This window comes from Nicotiana attenuata, unplaced genomic scaffold (assembly GCF_001879085.1).
Source record: "Nicotiana attenuata strain UT unplaced genomic scaffold, NIATTr2, whole genome shotgun sequence".
Lineage (NCBI taxonomy): Eukaryota > Viridiplantae > Streptophyta > Magnoliopsida > Solanales > Solanaceae > Nicotiana > Nicotiana attenuata.
In genome coordinates, this window is record NW_017671566.1 from 58,335 (window position 1) to 73,994 (window position 15,660).

A 15,660-nucleotide genomic window follows, 5' to 3' on the forward strand; every position below is an offset into this window, starting at 1 on the left:
GTTCCTTAGCGTTGGATGTTCAGGCCTTGGCCAACCAGTTTGTTAGATTAGATATTTCTGAGCCGAGTCGAGTTTTGGCTTGTGTGGTCTCCCAGTCTTCTCTTTATGATCGTATCAGGGAGCGTCAGTATGATGACCCCCATCAGCTTGTCCTTATGGACACGGTTCAGCATGATGATGCTAAGGAGGTCACTATTGGTGATGATGGTGCATTGAGGATAAAAGGCAGGCTATGTGTGCCCAATATAGACGGATTGCAGGAGTTGATTCTTCAGAAGGCTCACAGCTCGCAGTACTCCATTCATCCAGGTGCCACGAAGATGTATCAGGACTTGAGGCACCATTATTGGCGGAGGAGGATAAAAAAGGACATAGTGGAATATGTAGTCCGGTGTCTAAATTGCCAGCAGGTGAAGTATGAGCATCAGCGACCGGGTGAATTACTTCAGAAGTTAGATATTCCGAAGTGGAAATGGGAGCGGATCACTATGAATTTCATTGTTGGACTCCTACGGACTCGGCGGAAGTTTGATGCAGTTTGGGTGATTATGGATAGGCTGACCAAGTCAGCTCATTTTATTCCTGTGATGACTACTTATTCTTCCGAGCAGCTAGCTCAAGTTTATATCTGTGAGATTGTCAGGTTTCATGGCGTACCAGTATCTATCATCTATGACTGGGGTACCCAGTTTACATCACGGTTCTGGAGGGCTGTACAACAGGAGTTAGGTACTCGGGTTGAGTTGAGCACAACATTTCGCCCTCAGATGGACGGACAGTCCGAGCGCACTATTCAGATACTAGAGGATATGCTCCGTGCATGTGTGATGGAGTTTGGAGGTTCTTGGGATCAGTTCTTGCCACTTACGGAGTTCGCCTACAACAACTGTTATCAGTCGAGCATTCAGATGGCACCGTATGAGGCTATGTACGGTTGGCGGTGTCGGCCTTCAGTGGGTTGGTTCGAGCCGAGCGAGGCTAGATTATTGGGTACAGACATTGTTCAGGATTCTTTGGAGAAGGTTAAGGTGATTCACGATAGACTTCACGGCCCAGTCCAGACAAAAGAGTTATGTGGATCCGAAGGTTCGCAATGTTGTATTCATGGTTGGAGAGCGGTTCTTGCTTCGGGTTTCGCCTGTGAAGGGCGCTATGAGGTTCCGAAAGAAGGGAAAGCTGAGCCCAAGGTTCATTGGTCCATATGAGGTGTTGCGGCGAGTTAGGGAGGTTGCTTATGAGCTTGCCTTACCTCCCAGTCTAGCAAGAGTTCATCCGGTATTCCATGTTTCTATGCTCCAGAAGTATCACGGTGATCCGTCTCATGTGTTGGATTTCAGCTCAGTCCAGTTGGATAAGGATCTATCTTATGTTGAGGAGCCGGTGGCTATTTTGGACAAGCAAGTTCGAAAGTTGAGGTCAAAAGAACATTGTTTCAGTGAAGGTTCAGTGGAGGGGTCATCCGGTCGAGGAGGCGACTTGGGAGACCGAGCATGATATGAACAGCCGTTATCCTCATCTTTTCACCACTTCAGGTATGTCTCTATGCTCGTTTGAGGACGAACAATTGTTTTAAGAGGGGGAGGATGTAGCGACCCTGCCGTTAATTTTGAGAGTAATAGACCCGATCCTCTATTTACTGCTTCCCCCGTATCTTTTTCTGCTTATGGGACTTGCCAGGAGATTTTATTTTTGGTTTCGGAGTGTTTTGGGACACTTAGTCCCTAAAACGGAAGCTTAAGTCATAGGATTTTGACCGTAGTCAAAACTGTGTGAAATCGACTCCGTAATGGAGTTCTGTCAGTTCTGTTAGCTCCTTTGGGTGATTTTAGACTTGGAGGCATGTCCAGATTGTGTTTTGGAGATCTATAACTGATTTAGGCTTGAAACGGCGAAAGTCGAATTTTTGGAAATTTTGATTGGAAGTGGACTTTTTGATATTAGGGTCGAATTCCAATTCCAGAAGTTGGAGTAGGTCCATAATATTGAATGTGACTTGTGTGCAAAATTTGAGGTCAATCGGACGTGGTTTGATAGGTTTCAGCATCAGTTGTAGAAATTTGAAGTTTCGAGTTCATTAAGTTTGGATTGGAAAATGATTCGTGTTTTTAGCATTGTTTGGTGTGATTTGAGGGCTCGACTAAGTTTGTATGGTATTTTAGGAATTGTTGGTATGTTTGGTTGATGTCCCCATGGTCTCGGGTGTGTTTCGGATGCTTAACAGATTGAGATTGGACTTATGCAAATTGCTGAAGTTTTTCTGGTTTCTAGTGTTTTTGCACCTGCGGTGGAGAGACTGCAAGTGCGGGATCGCACGTGCGTAGAGACAAACGTAGAAGCGGATAGGGATGGTTGGTCAGGGGTCGTAGGTGCAAGCAGAATTCCACATCTGCGACGCCCGCAGATGCGCCTAAGGAACCACAGGCGCAGAGTAGGACCGCAGAAGCGGACAATGCTCTGCAGGTGCGCATACGCAGGTGCAGCCTATTAATGGCAGATGCGGATCCAGCCCTCTTAAGTCATTTTCGCACATGCGAGGGAAATTCCACAGGGGCAATTGGAGGCCCGCAGATGGGAAATTGTTGGGCAGAAATGGCTAAGATCGAGGGTTTATCCTATTTTTAATTTCGGGACTTTGAGAGCTCGGATTGGATGATTATTTGAAGGATTTTCAGGGAGAGCTTTTGGGTAATGATTCTGACCTCCTTTATGGTTATATTCCACTAATCTATAGTTGATTTCTTCATTAATTAAGGAATTTGGGTTGAGAAAATTGGGGAAAAGTTTGGAAAGTTCATCAACCAAGTTTTTGAGTTTTGAGTGAGATTTTGTTATCGGATTTTGATAAATTTGGTACGAGTGAACTCGTGAGTGAATGGGTGTTCATATTTTGTGACTGCGACGATCCAACCCGTCGTCACGTGAGTTACCGCCCCGTTTGCCCCATTTTCTATTTCTTTATGATTCATTACCAGTGTTGGGTGTGAACGAGTTGATTTGGATTGGTTCTAGAAGGAAATGAGACGCTTAGTCTCTTTAAGGAAGGTTTGTGTTGGAAAAGTCAACCGGATGTTGACTTCTGTGTTAGAGGGCTCGGATATGAATTCCGATGATTCGGTTAGCTTCGGGGGATGATTTATGACTTAGGAGTGTGATCAGAAGTAATTTTGGAGGTCCGGTGTAGAATTAGGCTTGAATTGGCGAAGTTAGTATTTTGGCGAATTCCGGTTGATAGGTGAGATTTTGATCCGAGGGTCGGAATGGAATTTCGAGAGTTGCAGTAGCTTCGTTAGGTGATTTGGGATGTGTGTGCAAAATTTCAGGTCATTCGGAGGTGATTTGGTTGGGTTTTTGATCGAATGCGTGTTTCGGAAGTTTTAGAAAAACTTAGGATTGAATCCGTTGTAATTTGATGGTTTTGGTGTTGTTTGAGGTGTTTTGATGATTGGAGCAAGTTTGAATGATGTTTTAGGATGCGTTGATGCTTTTGGTTGAGGTCCCAGGGCCTCGGGGTGTTTTCGGATGGCCAACGCAAGGTTTTTGGGACTTGGGATGCTGCAGAAAATTGCAGGTCAGTGCTGCAGAGTTTCGCTCTATGCGATCGCAGGAGAGGCTTCGCGATCGCATAGAAGGATTTTTGGGGCTGGTCAGTTGTTCAATGCGACCGCATGGTTGTGTTCGCGATCGCGTAGAGTCGAGAGTTCATGCAGTGCGATCGCATAGAGGAATCTTGGGAGTTTGGATTTTTGTTCATCGCGATCGCGTGGGTGAGTCTGCGATCGCGTAAGGTAAAGTGTTTGGTCATTGCCATCGCAGGGATGTTTATGCGATAGCGCAGTGTTAAATTTTGGAGTTTGAATTTTGTGCATTGCGATCGCAAGCCTGGGGCTGCGATCGCATAGAGGAAAAGAGGCCTGGACAGAAGGGTTTTAATAATATTTCATCCGCGAACCAAGTCATATTTCCACCATTTTGGAGCAACCTTGAGAGCTTTTCGACGGGAATTGAAGAGGAATTCGACGGGGATTGATTGGAGGTAAGTCCTATGAACTAAAAACACATTATTATTGTGAATTTAGACTGAAAAACCAAGGAAATAAGGAGTTAGAATGGAGGTTAGGGCTTGAAACGTAAGAGAGTTAAAATGGGGATTTGAGGGGTCATTTGGACTCCGATTTCGATAATCTTTATATGTATAGACTCGTGGCGAGATAAGGAATCCGTTGATGTTAAATTTTCTGATTTTCGAGAAGTGGGCCCGGGGCTCGGGTTTTGCTAATTTCGAGATTTTAGCTATTTTTTGATTGTTTTCGCTTGGGTATTGTTCCATTGGCATATTGTGACGTATTCGTTGTGGTTTTGATCAGATTCGACGCACGAGGAGGTCGATTCGAGAGGCAAGGGCATAGCGAGCTAGGATTTTGGCCGGCTTGAGGTGAGTAATAGATGTAAATGCTGTTCTGAGGGTTTGAAACCCCGTGTTTGCATATCGTAGTGTTATATTGAGGTGACTTGCACGCCGGGTAGCGAGCGTGGGGTAGAGCACCGTTGGGGATTGTGACTTGGTCCATCACGGTAGATGAACATACTGCGTATTTGACTGAAATTCACTTATTATTATTTTAATTGAGCTGCTTGTTATATTTGGTTTTCGTGCCAATCGATTAAATCCTTCAGGGATTGTTACTACTGGTTTCTTACCATTTCTACATATCATTGAACTCAGTCCTAGAATTTAATACTGGTTTGCAAACTCAGCCACTTTTCTCAAACTAGAAACTTAATTAATATTTTTAAATAAAGTTTGGGCTAAATATTTCTATATTAATGAGCCCGAGAGGCTTATGTGATTTTGGACTGAGTATGGGATCAGGATGCGTGCCGCAGCGGTATGATATTGATATTGATATGAGGCTGAGGGCCTAGTTGATGCCACGATATGTCTTATTATTGCGCTTGGGCCATAAGGGGCCCCTCCCGGAGTCTGCACACCACCATTGAGCGCCGTCGACGATAAATAAATGGAGCGGGCTGCATGCCGCAGCGGGTACTAGAGAGTACCGGTCTATGTGTTGCATTGCATATTTTGATTGTCATTTACTTATTTATCTGTTGTGATATTTCTATAATTGTTTTCACTGATTTATTGATTTTATGCTACTGGGTTCAAGTTGCTCTATTTATAGAATTACTTTGTGCCTATTCAGGATTTCTTATTCTCAGCCTTTATTTATGTTTATTACTCACTGGGTCGGAGTACTCACATTACTCCCTGCACCTTGCGTGCAGATCCAGGTACTACTGAGGCTGAGTGAGGACTTCTCTGCCTAGTATCATATTTGGGAGTTTCAAGGTAGCTGCATTCGACGTTCGCAGTCCTGATTTTCCTTCTATCTTATTTATTTTATTTCCGCATTTCTAGAGAACGATATGTAGTAGGTTGATACTCATGTATTAGAGGCTCAGACTTGTGACACCGGATTCTTCGGGCTGTGTAGTTATTTTATATTTTGGGATTTCCGCATGTTTAACTCTTTTCCCGGATTTTTAGTATTTTGACTTAGTAATTATCTGTGTTAATTAATTCATGAACTGGATAAAATGGTTAAGGTTATTTATTTGGTCGGGCTTTCCTAGTAGTGTGTTGGGCGCCATCACGACCGGGGTTGGGGTCGTGACAAGTTGGTATTAGAGCCTAGGTTACTTGGTCTCGCGAGTCATGAGCCGGTTGGTAGAGTCTCGTGGATCGGTACGGAGACGTCTGTACTTATCCTCGGGAGGCTGCCGAACCTTTAGGAAAACTTCACATTCTTGAAACTCTTGTCGTGCGGCTTTGTTGAACCGAGAACTAAACTTCTACTATTCTATTCTCTCATAGATGGTGATGACACGAGCTACCAGACATGACGGATGACCACCAGCCACCTACTGAGGCCGCCAGAGGCCGTGGACGCGGTCGTTGTCATGGCAGAGGCAGAGCAGCCGGGGCAGCACCTGCTGATCCACCAATTGCCCAGCTCAGGATCAGGCTCCAACTGTGGATACTCCAGCAGCACCTGTTCAGGCACCAGTTGTGCCTATCGTGATTTCGGGTCTTCAGGAGACCTTGGCACAGATATTATCAATCTGCACTGGCCTAGCTCAGGCAGTTTCAGTCACCACAGCAGCAGCAGCTACTTCACAGGTCGGGGGAGGCAATCAGACTCCCGTTGCTCGCACACCTGAGCAGGTGGTGCAGGGACTACAGACACCAGAGGCACCTCCAGCTCAGCAGGTTGCACCAGTTCAGGGCTTCGTGGTTCCAGCTATGCCAGACGATGAGCAGCGTCGTCTCGAGAGGTCTGGTAGGCTCCAGCCTCCGACATTCGGTGGTGCTGAGGGCAAGGATGCCCAGGGTTTTCTTGATAGATGTCAGCGTATGCTCTGTACGGCAGGGATCCTTGAGTCGAGTGGTGTGGCATTTACTACTTTTCAGTTCACGGGGGCTACTCTTACTTGGTGGGAGGACTTTGAGAGGCGTAGGTCTGCCGGTGCAGCACCTCTGACTTGGCAGCAGTTCTCCGCTCTCTTTCTGGAGAAGTATGTACCTCAGTCCCGCAGGGAAGAGCTGTGTAGGCAGTTTGAGTGGTTGACACAGGGGGATATGACAGTGACTTAGTACCAGATGAGGTTTTCACAGTTGGCCCGTCATGCTACTTGGATGGTTCCGTCAGGTCGTGAGAGGATTAGGAGATTTGTGGATGGCCTTAACTATCATCTTCTTATTCTAATGACTAGAGAGAGAGTACTGGGTGCTACGTTTGAGGAGGTGGTGGATATCGCTCGTGAGATCGAGTCAGTTCGCCGTAGAGAGCGAGAGGAGAGGGAGGCTAAGAGGCCTCGTGGATCGGGCAGTTACAGTGGTGCTCCTTCGAGGGGCCAGTTCCAACAGGGTAGAGGTCGTTCTTTCAGGCCTGCTCAGTCGGCCCGCCCAGAGTATCGTGGGGGATCTTCAGGCCGTGGTCATCATGGGCCTCAGAAGGGTCAGTCTTCACTCAGCGACCTCCCAGCTCAGAGTTCATCTCATGCCCCATCAGTTCAGGGTTCTTCTGCTCCGAGAGCATCTGCTAGTCACTCCGGTGCGAGGGGTTCCCTTCAGTCCCCATCTCCAGTACTGGGTAGCTATTATGAGTGCGGAGAGTTTGGTCACTTGAGGAGGCAGTGCCATCGCCTTCGTGGCAGACAGCATCAGCAGAGGGGACAGCCCTCTACTTCTGCTCCAGTTACTTCATCACCCGCCCAGCCAGCTAAGGGTGGAGATCAGGCAGCCAGGGGTCGTCCTAGGGGTGGAGATCGATCAGGTAGTGGCCGGGCTCGTTTCTACGCTATGCCGGGCAGGACAGATGCCATTGCTTCAGACGCTGTCATTACATGTATTGTTTCAGTCTGCCACAGAGACGCCTCAGTATTATTTGATCCCGGTTCTGCCTATTCATATGTGTCTTCATATTTTGCTCATCATTTGGGTACGTCCTGAGGGTGTCTTGTTTTACCTGTTCATGTATCTACCCCGGTGGGCGATACTATTATTGTAGACCATGTGTACCAGTCATGTGTGGTGACTATTGGGGGTCTGGAGACCCGAGTTGATTTATTGCTATTGAGCATGGTGGACTTCGATGTTATCTTGGGCATGGACTGGTTATCTCCGTGTCATGCTATTCTAGACTGTCATGCTAAGACAGTCACTTTGGCTATGCCGGGTGTACCGCGGATCGAATGGCGTGCTGTGACTGATTACGTTCCTAGTAGAGTTATTTCCTTCGTGAAGGCCCAACGTATGGTTGGGAAGGGTTGTCTTTCCTACTTGGCGTTTGTGAGGGATGTTGAAGCTGAGACTCCTAGCATTGATTCTGTACCAGTTATGAGGGATTTTTCCGATGTGTTTCCTGCAGACCTGTCGGGCATGCCGCCAGACAGGGATATTGATTTTGGTATTGACCTGGTGACGGGCACTCAGCCCATCTCTATTCCGCCATATCGTATGGCACCAGCGGAGTTGAAAGAATTGAAGGAGCAGCTTCAAGAGCTCCTGGATAAGGGGTTCATTCAGCCTAGTGTGTCACCTTAGGGTGCGCCAGTTCTGTTTGTGAAAAAGAAGGATGGCACAATGAGAATGTGCATCGATTATAGGCAATTGAACAAGGTAACAATTAAGAACAAGTATCCCCTGCCTCGCATTGATGATTTGTTTGACCAGCTTCAAGGAGCGAGGGTGTTTTCCAAGATTGATCTCCGTTCGGGTTATCACCAGTTGAAGATCAGGGATTCAGATATTCATAAGACTGCTTTCAGGACTAGATATGGTCACTATGAGTTTCTTGTCATATCTTTCGGGCTGACCATTGCCCCAGCAGCGTTCATGCATTTGATGAATAGTGTATTTCGGCCTTATCTGGATTCGTTCGTTATTGTTTTCATTGATGATATTCTGGTGTACTCGCGTAGTCAGGAGGAGCACGCGCAGCATTTGCGAGTTGTATTGCAGAGATTGAGGGAGGAGAAGCTTTATGCAAAGTTCTCCAAGTGTGAGTTTTGGCTCAGTTTAGTGGCTTTCTTGGGACACGTGGTGTCTAGCGAGGGTATTCAGGTTGACCCGAAGAAGATAGAGGCGGTTCAGAGTTGGCCCAGACCGTCCTCAGCCACAGAGATTCGTAGTTTTCTTGGGTTGGCAGGCTATTATCGCCGGTTTGTTCAGGGATTTTCCTCCATTGCATCGCCCTTCACCAAGTTAAATCAGAAGGGCGCTTCATTTGTATGGTCGGACGAGTGTGAGGAGAGCTTTCAGAAGCTCAAGACAGCTTTGACCACAGCTCCAGTATTAGTTTTGCCATCAGCTTCGGGTTCATATACTGTGTATTGTGATGCCTCGCGAGTGGGGATTGGCTGTGTATTGATGCAGGAGGGTAGAGTTATTGCTTATGCTTCTCGTCAGTTGAAGCCCCATGAGCAGAACTACCCTGTCCATAATTTGGAGTTGGCTGCCATAGTTCACGCATTGAAGATTTGGAGGCATTACTTGTATGGCGTATCTTGTGAGGTATTCACTGATCATCGCAGTCTTCAGCATTTGTTCAAGCAAAAGGATCTTAATTTGAGGCAGCGGAGATGGCTAGAGTTACTGAAGGATTATGATATTACTATTCTGTACCACCCAGGGAAGGCCAATGTAGTGGCCGATGCTTTGAGCCGAAAGGCAGTGAGTATGGGGAGTTTGGCGTATATTCCAGTTGGGGAGAGGCCCTTTGCAGTTGATGTTCAGGCCTTGGCCAATCGGTTGGTGAGACTAGATATTTCGGAGCCTAGTCGGGTGTTGGCTTCTGTGGTTTCTTGGTCTTCCTTGTATGATCGCATCTGAGAGTGCCAGTATGAGGATCCGTATTTGCTTGTCCTTAAGGACAGGGTTCAGCACGATGATGCCAGAGACATGACCATTGGTGATGATGGTGTGTTGCGGATGCAGGGCCGGATCTGCGTGCCCAATATGGATGGGCTTCGGGAGTTGATATTGGAGGAGGCCCATAGCTCGCGATATTCCATTCATCCGGGGTGCCGCAAAGATGTATCAGGATCTTAGACAACACTATTGGTGGCGGAGGATGAAGAGAGATATTGTGGAGTTTGTAGCTCGGTGTCTCAATTGTCAGCAGGTGAAATATGAGCATCAGAGATCGGGGGGCTTGCATCAGCAGATGATTATTCCTGAGTGGAAGTGGGAGAGGATCACTATGGATTTCGTTACCGGACTCCCACGGACTTTGAAGAAATTCGATGCTATTTGGGTGATTGTAGACAGGCTGACCAAGTCCGCGCACTTCATTCCTGTTTGTACTACTTATTCTTCAGAGCGGCTAGCAGAGATTTATATTCGGGAGGTGGTTCGGTTGCATGGTGTCCCAGTCTCCATTATATCAGATGGGGCGCTCAGTTTACTTTGTAGTTTTGGCAAACTATTCAGCGAGAGTTGGGTACTCAGGTACAGTTGAGCACAGCCTTTCACCCTCAGACAGACGGGCAGTCCGAGTGCACCATTCAGATATTAGAGGATATGCTATGCGCCTGCGTTATTCACTTTGGAGGGTCATGGGATCAGTTTCTACCGCTTGCAGAGTTTGCCTACAACAACAGCTACCGGTCGAGCATTCAGATGGCGCCGTATGAGGCTTTATATGGGAGGCGATGTAGATCTCCAGTTGGTTGGTTCGAGCCCGGTGAGGCTAGACTATTGGGGACAGATTTGGTCCAGGATGCATTAGAGAAGATGAAGGTGATTCAGGAGAGACTCCGTACAGCATAGTCGCGACAGAAGAGTTATGCGGACAGGAAGGTTCGAGATGTATCCTACATGGTTGGCGAGAAGGTCCTGTTGAAGGTTTCACCCACAAAGGGGGTTATGAGATTCGGAAAGAAAGGGAAGTTGAGTCCGCGGTTCATTGGGCCTTTTGAGGTACTTAGGAGGATTGGGGAGGTGGCTTATGAGCTTGCCTTGCCACCCAGCTTGTCGAGCGTGCATCCAGTCTTTCATGTTTCTATGCTCCAGAAGTATATTAGAGACCCGTCCCATGTTCTGGATTTCAGTACGGTTCAGTTAGAGGGTGATTTGACTTATGATGTAGAGCCAGCAGCCATTTTGGATCGTCAAGTTCGAAAGTTGAGGTCAAAGGATGTTGCTTCGGTGAAGGTGCAGTGGAGAGGTCGGCCCGTGGAGGAGGCTACCTGGGAGACCGAGCGGGAGATGCGGAGCAGATACCCTCACCTATTTGAGGCTTCAGGTATGTTTCTTGACTCGCTCGAGGACGAGCGTTTGTTTAAGTTGGGGAGGATGTAACGACCCGACCCGTCGTATCATGAGTCACCACTCCGATTTCCCTATTTTCTACTGCTTTATGCTTCATTATCAATGTCTTGTGTGAACAAGTTGGTTTGGATTGATTTTAGAAGGAAATGAGACACTTAGTCTCTTTAAGGAAAACTTAGTTTGGAAAAGTCAACCGGATGTTGACTTATGAGTTAGAGGGCTCGGATGTGATTTCCGGTGATTCGGTTAGCTTCGGGGGATGATTTGTGACTTAGGAGTGTCATCGGAAGTAATTTTGGAGGTCCGGTGTAGAATTAGGCTTGAATTGGCGAAGTTAGTATTTTGGCGAATTCCGGTTGATAGGTGAGATTTTGATCCGAGGGTCGGAATGGAATTCCGAGAGTTGCTGTAGCTTCGTTAAGTGATTTGGGATGTGTGTGTAAAATTTCAGGTCATTCGGAGGTGTTTTGGTTAGGTTTTTGATCGAATGCGTATTTCGAAAGTTTTTGAAGAACTTAGGCTTGAATTCGATGAAAATTGATGGTGTTAGTGTTGTTTGAGGTGTTTTGAATTATGTTATGGGAGGTGTTGGTGCTTTTGGTTGAGGCCCCGGGGGCCTCGGGTGAGTTTCGGATGGTCAATCGGATCATTTTTGGCTTTGAGGAATTGCAGATTTTTCACTTCAGGTGTTGCAGAGATTTATCTCTTCGCGTTCGCGTAAAGGGCCTCGCGTTCGCGAAGGAGGAATTGGAAGGCAGGAATCTAAGCCTTCGCGTCCGCGTTAGGGGCTCGCGTTCGCGTAGGAGGGGCCTGGGCCCCGTTGGCATTGTTCTTCGCGTTCGCGAAGGGTAATTTGGTCAGAGGCAAGTTTTTTCCATCGCGAACGCGAGAGAGCTATCGNCTTGAGTTTTTAATTTAAATTGGGATTTGAAGGGCCCTTTGAGCTCGGATTTGAGAGTTCTTGATATGTATAGATTCGTGGCGAGATAAGGAACTCGTTGATGTGAAAATTTCTGAGATTAGAGAAGTAGGCCCGGTGCTCGGGTTTTGCTAATTTCGAGATTTTTGGTATTTTTCGATTGTTTTCGATTGGGTATTGTTTCCTTAGCGTATTGTGACGTATTCGTTGTGGGTTTGATCAGATTCGATGCGTGAGGAGGCCGATTTGAGAGGCAAGGGCATAGCGAGCTAGAGTTTGGCCGGCTTGAGGTGAGTAATGATTATAAATGATGTACTGAGGGTGTGAAACCCCAGATTCACACAACGTAGTGCTATGTTGAGGTGAGACATACGATGTATGATGAGCGTGGGGTCCACTACTACTGGGGATTAGGACTTGGTCCATCCCGATTGATGATTCTACTGCATTTTGACTGAGATTTAACTATTATCATTATGATTTGGGCTAGTTGCCATGTTTGGGGCCTTGTGCCGACCTGTAGAACCCTTAGGGGCATTGTTACTGATTGACCTCACTTTACTTGTTAAAAATCATACCTTCAGTCGTGTTTCTAACTGATTAATATAATATGAACTGGCTTTTGAAATTGCTAATCCGAAACGAAGGTAATATGTGGGCTGAGATCCCTATCTTATATTAGTACGCCCGAGAGGCTATGTTTATATTGACTGAGAGGGGTTGAGAACCCAATAGTGAGGATGTTTTATACGTTATGGATCGGGCTGCACGCCGCAGCAATATATTTATATGGATCGGGTTGCACGCCGCAGCAAGTATATATTTATATATATGGATTGGGCCGCGCGCCGCAGCAATATAGCGCTTGGGCTGTAGGAGCCCCTCCGGAGTCTGTACACCCCTAGTGAGTGCAGTCGATTATTATTATGGATCGGGCTGTGCGCCACAGTGATATACGGATCGGGCTGCACGCCGCAGCGATATAATTATGAATTCGGTTATTGTGAAGAGTATATGAGATGAGTACTGGTTTTAAGGAATTTTCCTGATTTTTTTTCTCATTATTTGCTGTTTAAATGTTCTTACTGTTTTGATATAGAACTGCTTAGTGCTTTTACGTCATTTCATACTGTCAGTCATTATTTATTTTTATTACTCACTGGGTCGGAGTACTCACATTACTCCCTGCACCGTGTGTGCAGATCCAGGTATTCCTGAGGCGTAGTTCGAGCAATTCCGCAGTTCAGATCTCACCGGAGTTATCGAGGTAGCTGCATAGCATCCGTAGACCCGATTTCTCCCTCTATCTTTCTTTACTTTTTTTCCCGCATTTTTAGACTGTTCTTGTATTAGACTATTGGACTCATGTACTAGAGGCTTTTGACTCGTGACACCGGATCGATGGGCTTTTGTAGAGATTATTATTATGGTTTCCGCACATTTCGTCTTTATTTCAGACTTCTATTCACATCAGTTTGGTAATTTATTCCTCTTGATCGACATTGAATTTTTAATAAAAAGGGATTGAGAGTTGAATTGGTCGGGCTTGCCTAGCATGGTGTTGGGTGCCATCACGACCGGGGTTGGGGTCGTGACAGATTATAAACGGATTCGCGTTGTAAGGCCCATTTAAGGAAAAACGCTCCATAACAGAACTTTTTTCATACGCAGGGCTCGAACCTGAAACCTTTAGTTAAAGGTAAATGGATCCTAGCCATCTCACCACATACCATGTTAAGGGTTTGTTTAGAAAGCCACCAGGTAATTGGAATTGGTGTAATTACTAGGGTAGTAATTACACGGCCTAGTAATTACAATTGTGTAATTATGACGACCTGATTTTTGTGATAGTGTAATTACAATGTAATTATAAGTTTACTGTTTGGTTGCAAAAGTGTAATTACACAGTTAAATTAAATTTTAAATGAAGTAATTATCAAAATATATGCCTATATATATATATACTTACTAAAAATTTAATAATTTTTAGTTTAGATACTTACAAAAACTAAAAATATACGTTTTGTAAGAACATCATGGAATTCATGTTTGATAAAATAAGTTAATATTTATAAATATAATGTCATAACAATATTCAAATGTTTGACAAATTTAATTTATCAATTCTAACTAAAAATTGAACAACATGCAATGTGAGCCAATACTACTAAAACAAGTAAATTGGAACCATGAAATAACACAAATTCAAAATCCAAAAAATAAAATAAAAAATAGTTTAACATATGTCAAATTCCAACATAATAATTTTAAGTTCCACTACAACTTAAGATTAGGAACACAATAAGTTTATAATCACATTCAACAACGAAATTTCACTTTAATGCATCACTCTTATATGTCAAGTTTGTTAATGACTCATTATTTCAATAGATTTTTTTGACATGGAATCTAGAGAGAGAATGTAGAGAGAGAGGCTCTGGCGAAAGTTGAGCACGTCAGCTAACCTACGTCGTTCACGATGACTCACCGGAATAATCACCTTCCCCTCCCTACACAATCACCTCTTCAAGTAGATAATAGGAATCGAATGATTAATCCTGAAACAGGTATTCCCCAGAAATTGGCCCCAATTCAACTGTTACATTGGACGCCAGGCATGGGGAGTTCCCCTACTGTCATGCAAGCTCCACCGGAGAAGGAGGAAGTTCAAGTCGCGGATCTAGGATTGCTGACAGCAGCGAGGAAATTAACCTACTCAGCTGTGTCTCAGAGTACAAAGCAGACCATGTCTGAGGTAGTGAAAGGAAACAGAGTATAAACACGAGGCATGCAGCTGAAGTTCTATCCTCTGGTGGTTAAGGATGGAGTGAAAGTGGCCAAGCTGAACCCAAAAGAGATAGAGGAACAATGTAAGAAATGGAAAACAACCTTAATTGGATATGTCCTAGGAGGAAACCCTTCGTTCAAGGAAATGCTCAAATTTGTCTATGGAGTGTGGAACTCAGTGACGACACAAATGATATTTCTTCACGATGATGGTTATTTCATTTTTCACTTTGAATCTATGGAGGATAAAATTGAAATTTTTCAAAATGGACCTTATACCTTCAATAATAGACCCATGGTCTTGAAGGATTGCGATCCTGATTTTCAGATTCAAAATGAGTCTATGAGAATTGTTCCTATATGGATTAACCTCCCTGGGCTACCTGTTCAGTGTTGGGCTGAGGAGAACCTAGGTCGAATTGCCAGTCTATTAGGCAAACCTATTTGCACTGATAAGCTTACAGCCCAATGTGAAAGAATTTCATATGCTAGGATCCTTGTTGAAATGGATATCACACAGCCACTACCAGATGGAATAACCATTGAGAATCCAGATGGAAGTAGCTGGGAGCAAAGAGAGGAATTTGAGTGGAAACCAAAACTGTGTATGGATTGTAATAAGTTTGGGCATAGTACTGGTAATTGCCAACAAGACATACAACAGGCGAATGAACTAAAACCACATAAAAGGAGAAGGAAGAAGAAGACAAGAATAGAATGGAAGCCAAAGCCAAATGACAAAGGAAATAATGAAACTGATGTTCTGCCACATAAGGAGCCTGAACAACAGGAACCAGTAGTAGAGGTACAAGTGACTAATCGAGGCAAGCAAGCTGTGGTTATTCAAGGATCAGCTGGCAAGAAGACCCATAGAGATATCAACTATGAGTAGCTAGCTAGAAGGAATAAATTTGCACCCTTGACAATACTGGAAAGACCACCAAACAATAGTCAACAAGGAGCATCTTCTAGTGGTGCAGCTCAAAATGCAGCTGAGAGAACCAGTCCTATTCATCATAACCCTCCATGATCATTGTCTCTTGGAATATAAGAGGACTGAATAAGTCCTACAAGCAACGAGAATTCAAAAAGTTCTTGTTGATGAATAAAGTAGATTTAA

The 15,660-nt window shown here is 45.1% G+C and overlaps 1 protein-coding gene across 1 annotated transcript; it reads left to right on the top strand.

Annotated features, from left to right (window-relative positions):
- Nucleotides 1-14,541: 14,541 nt before the first annotated feature.
- LOC109209025 lies at nucleotides 14,542-15,432 on the top strand. Its single transcript, XM_019372189.1, has one exon. The coding sequence runs from the start codon at nucleotides 14,542-14,544 to the stop codon at nucleotides 15,430-15,432; it is 891 nt and encodes a 296-aa protein (XP_019227734.1).
- Nucleotides 15,433-15,660: the final 228 nt, after the last annotated feature.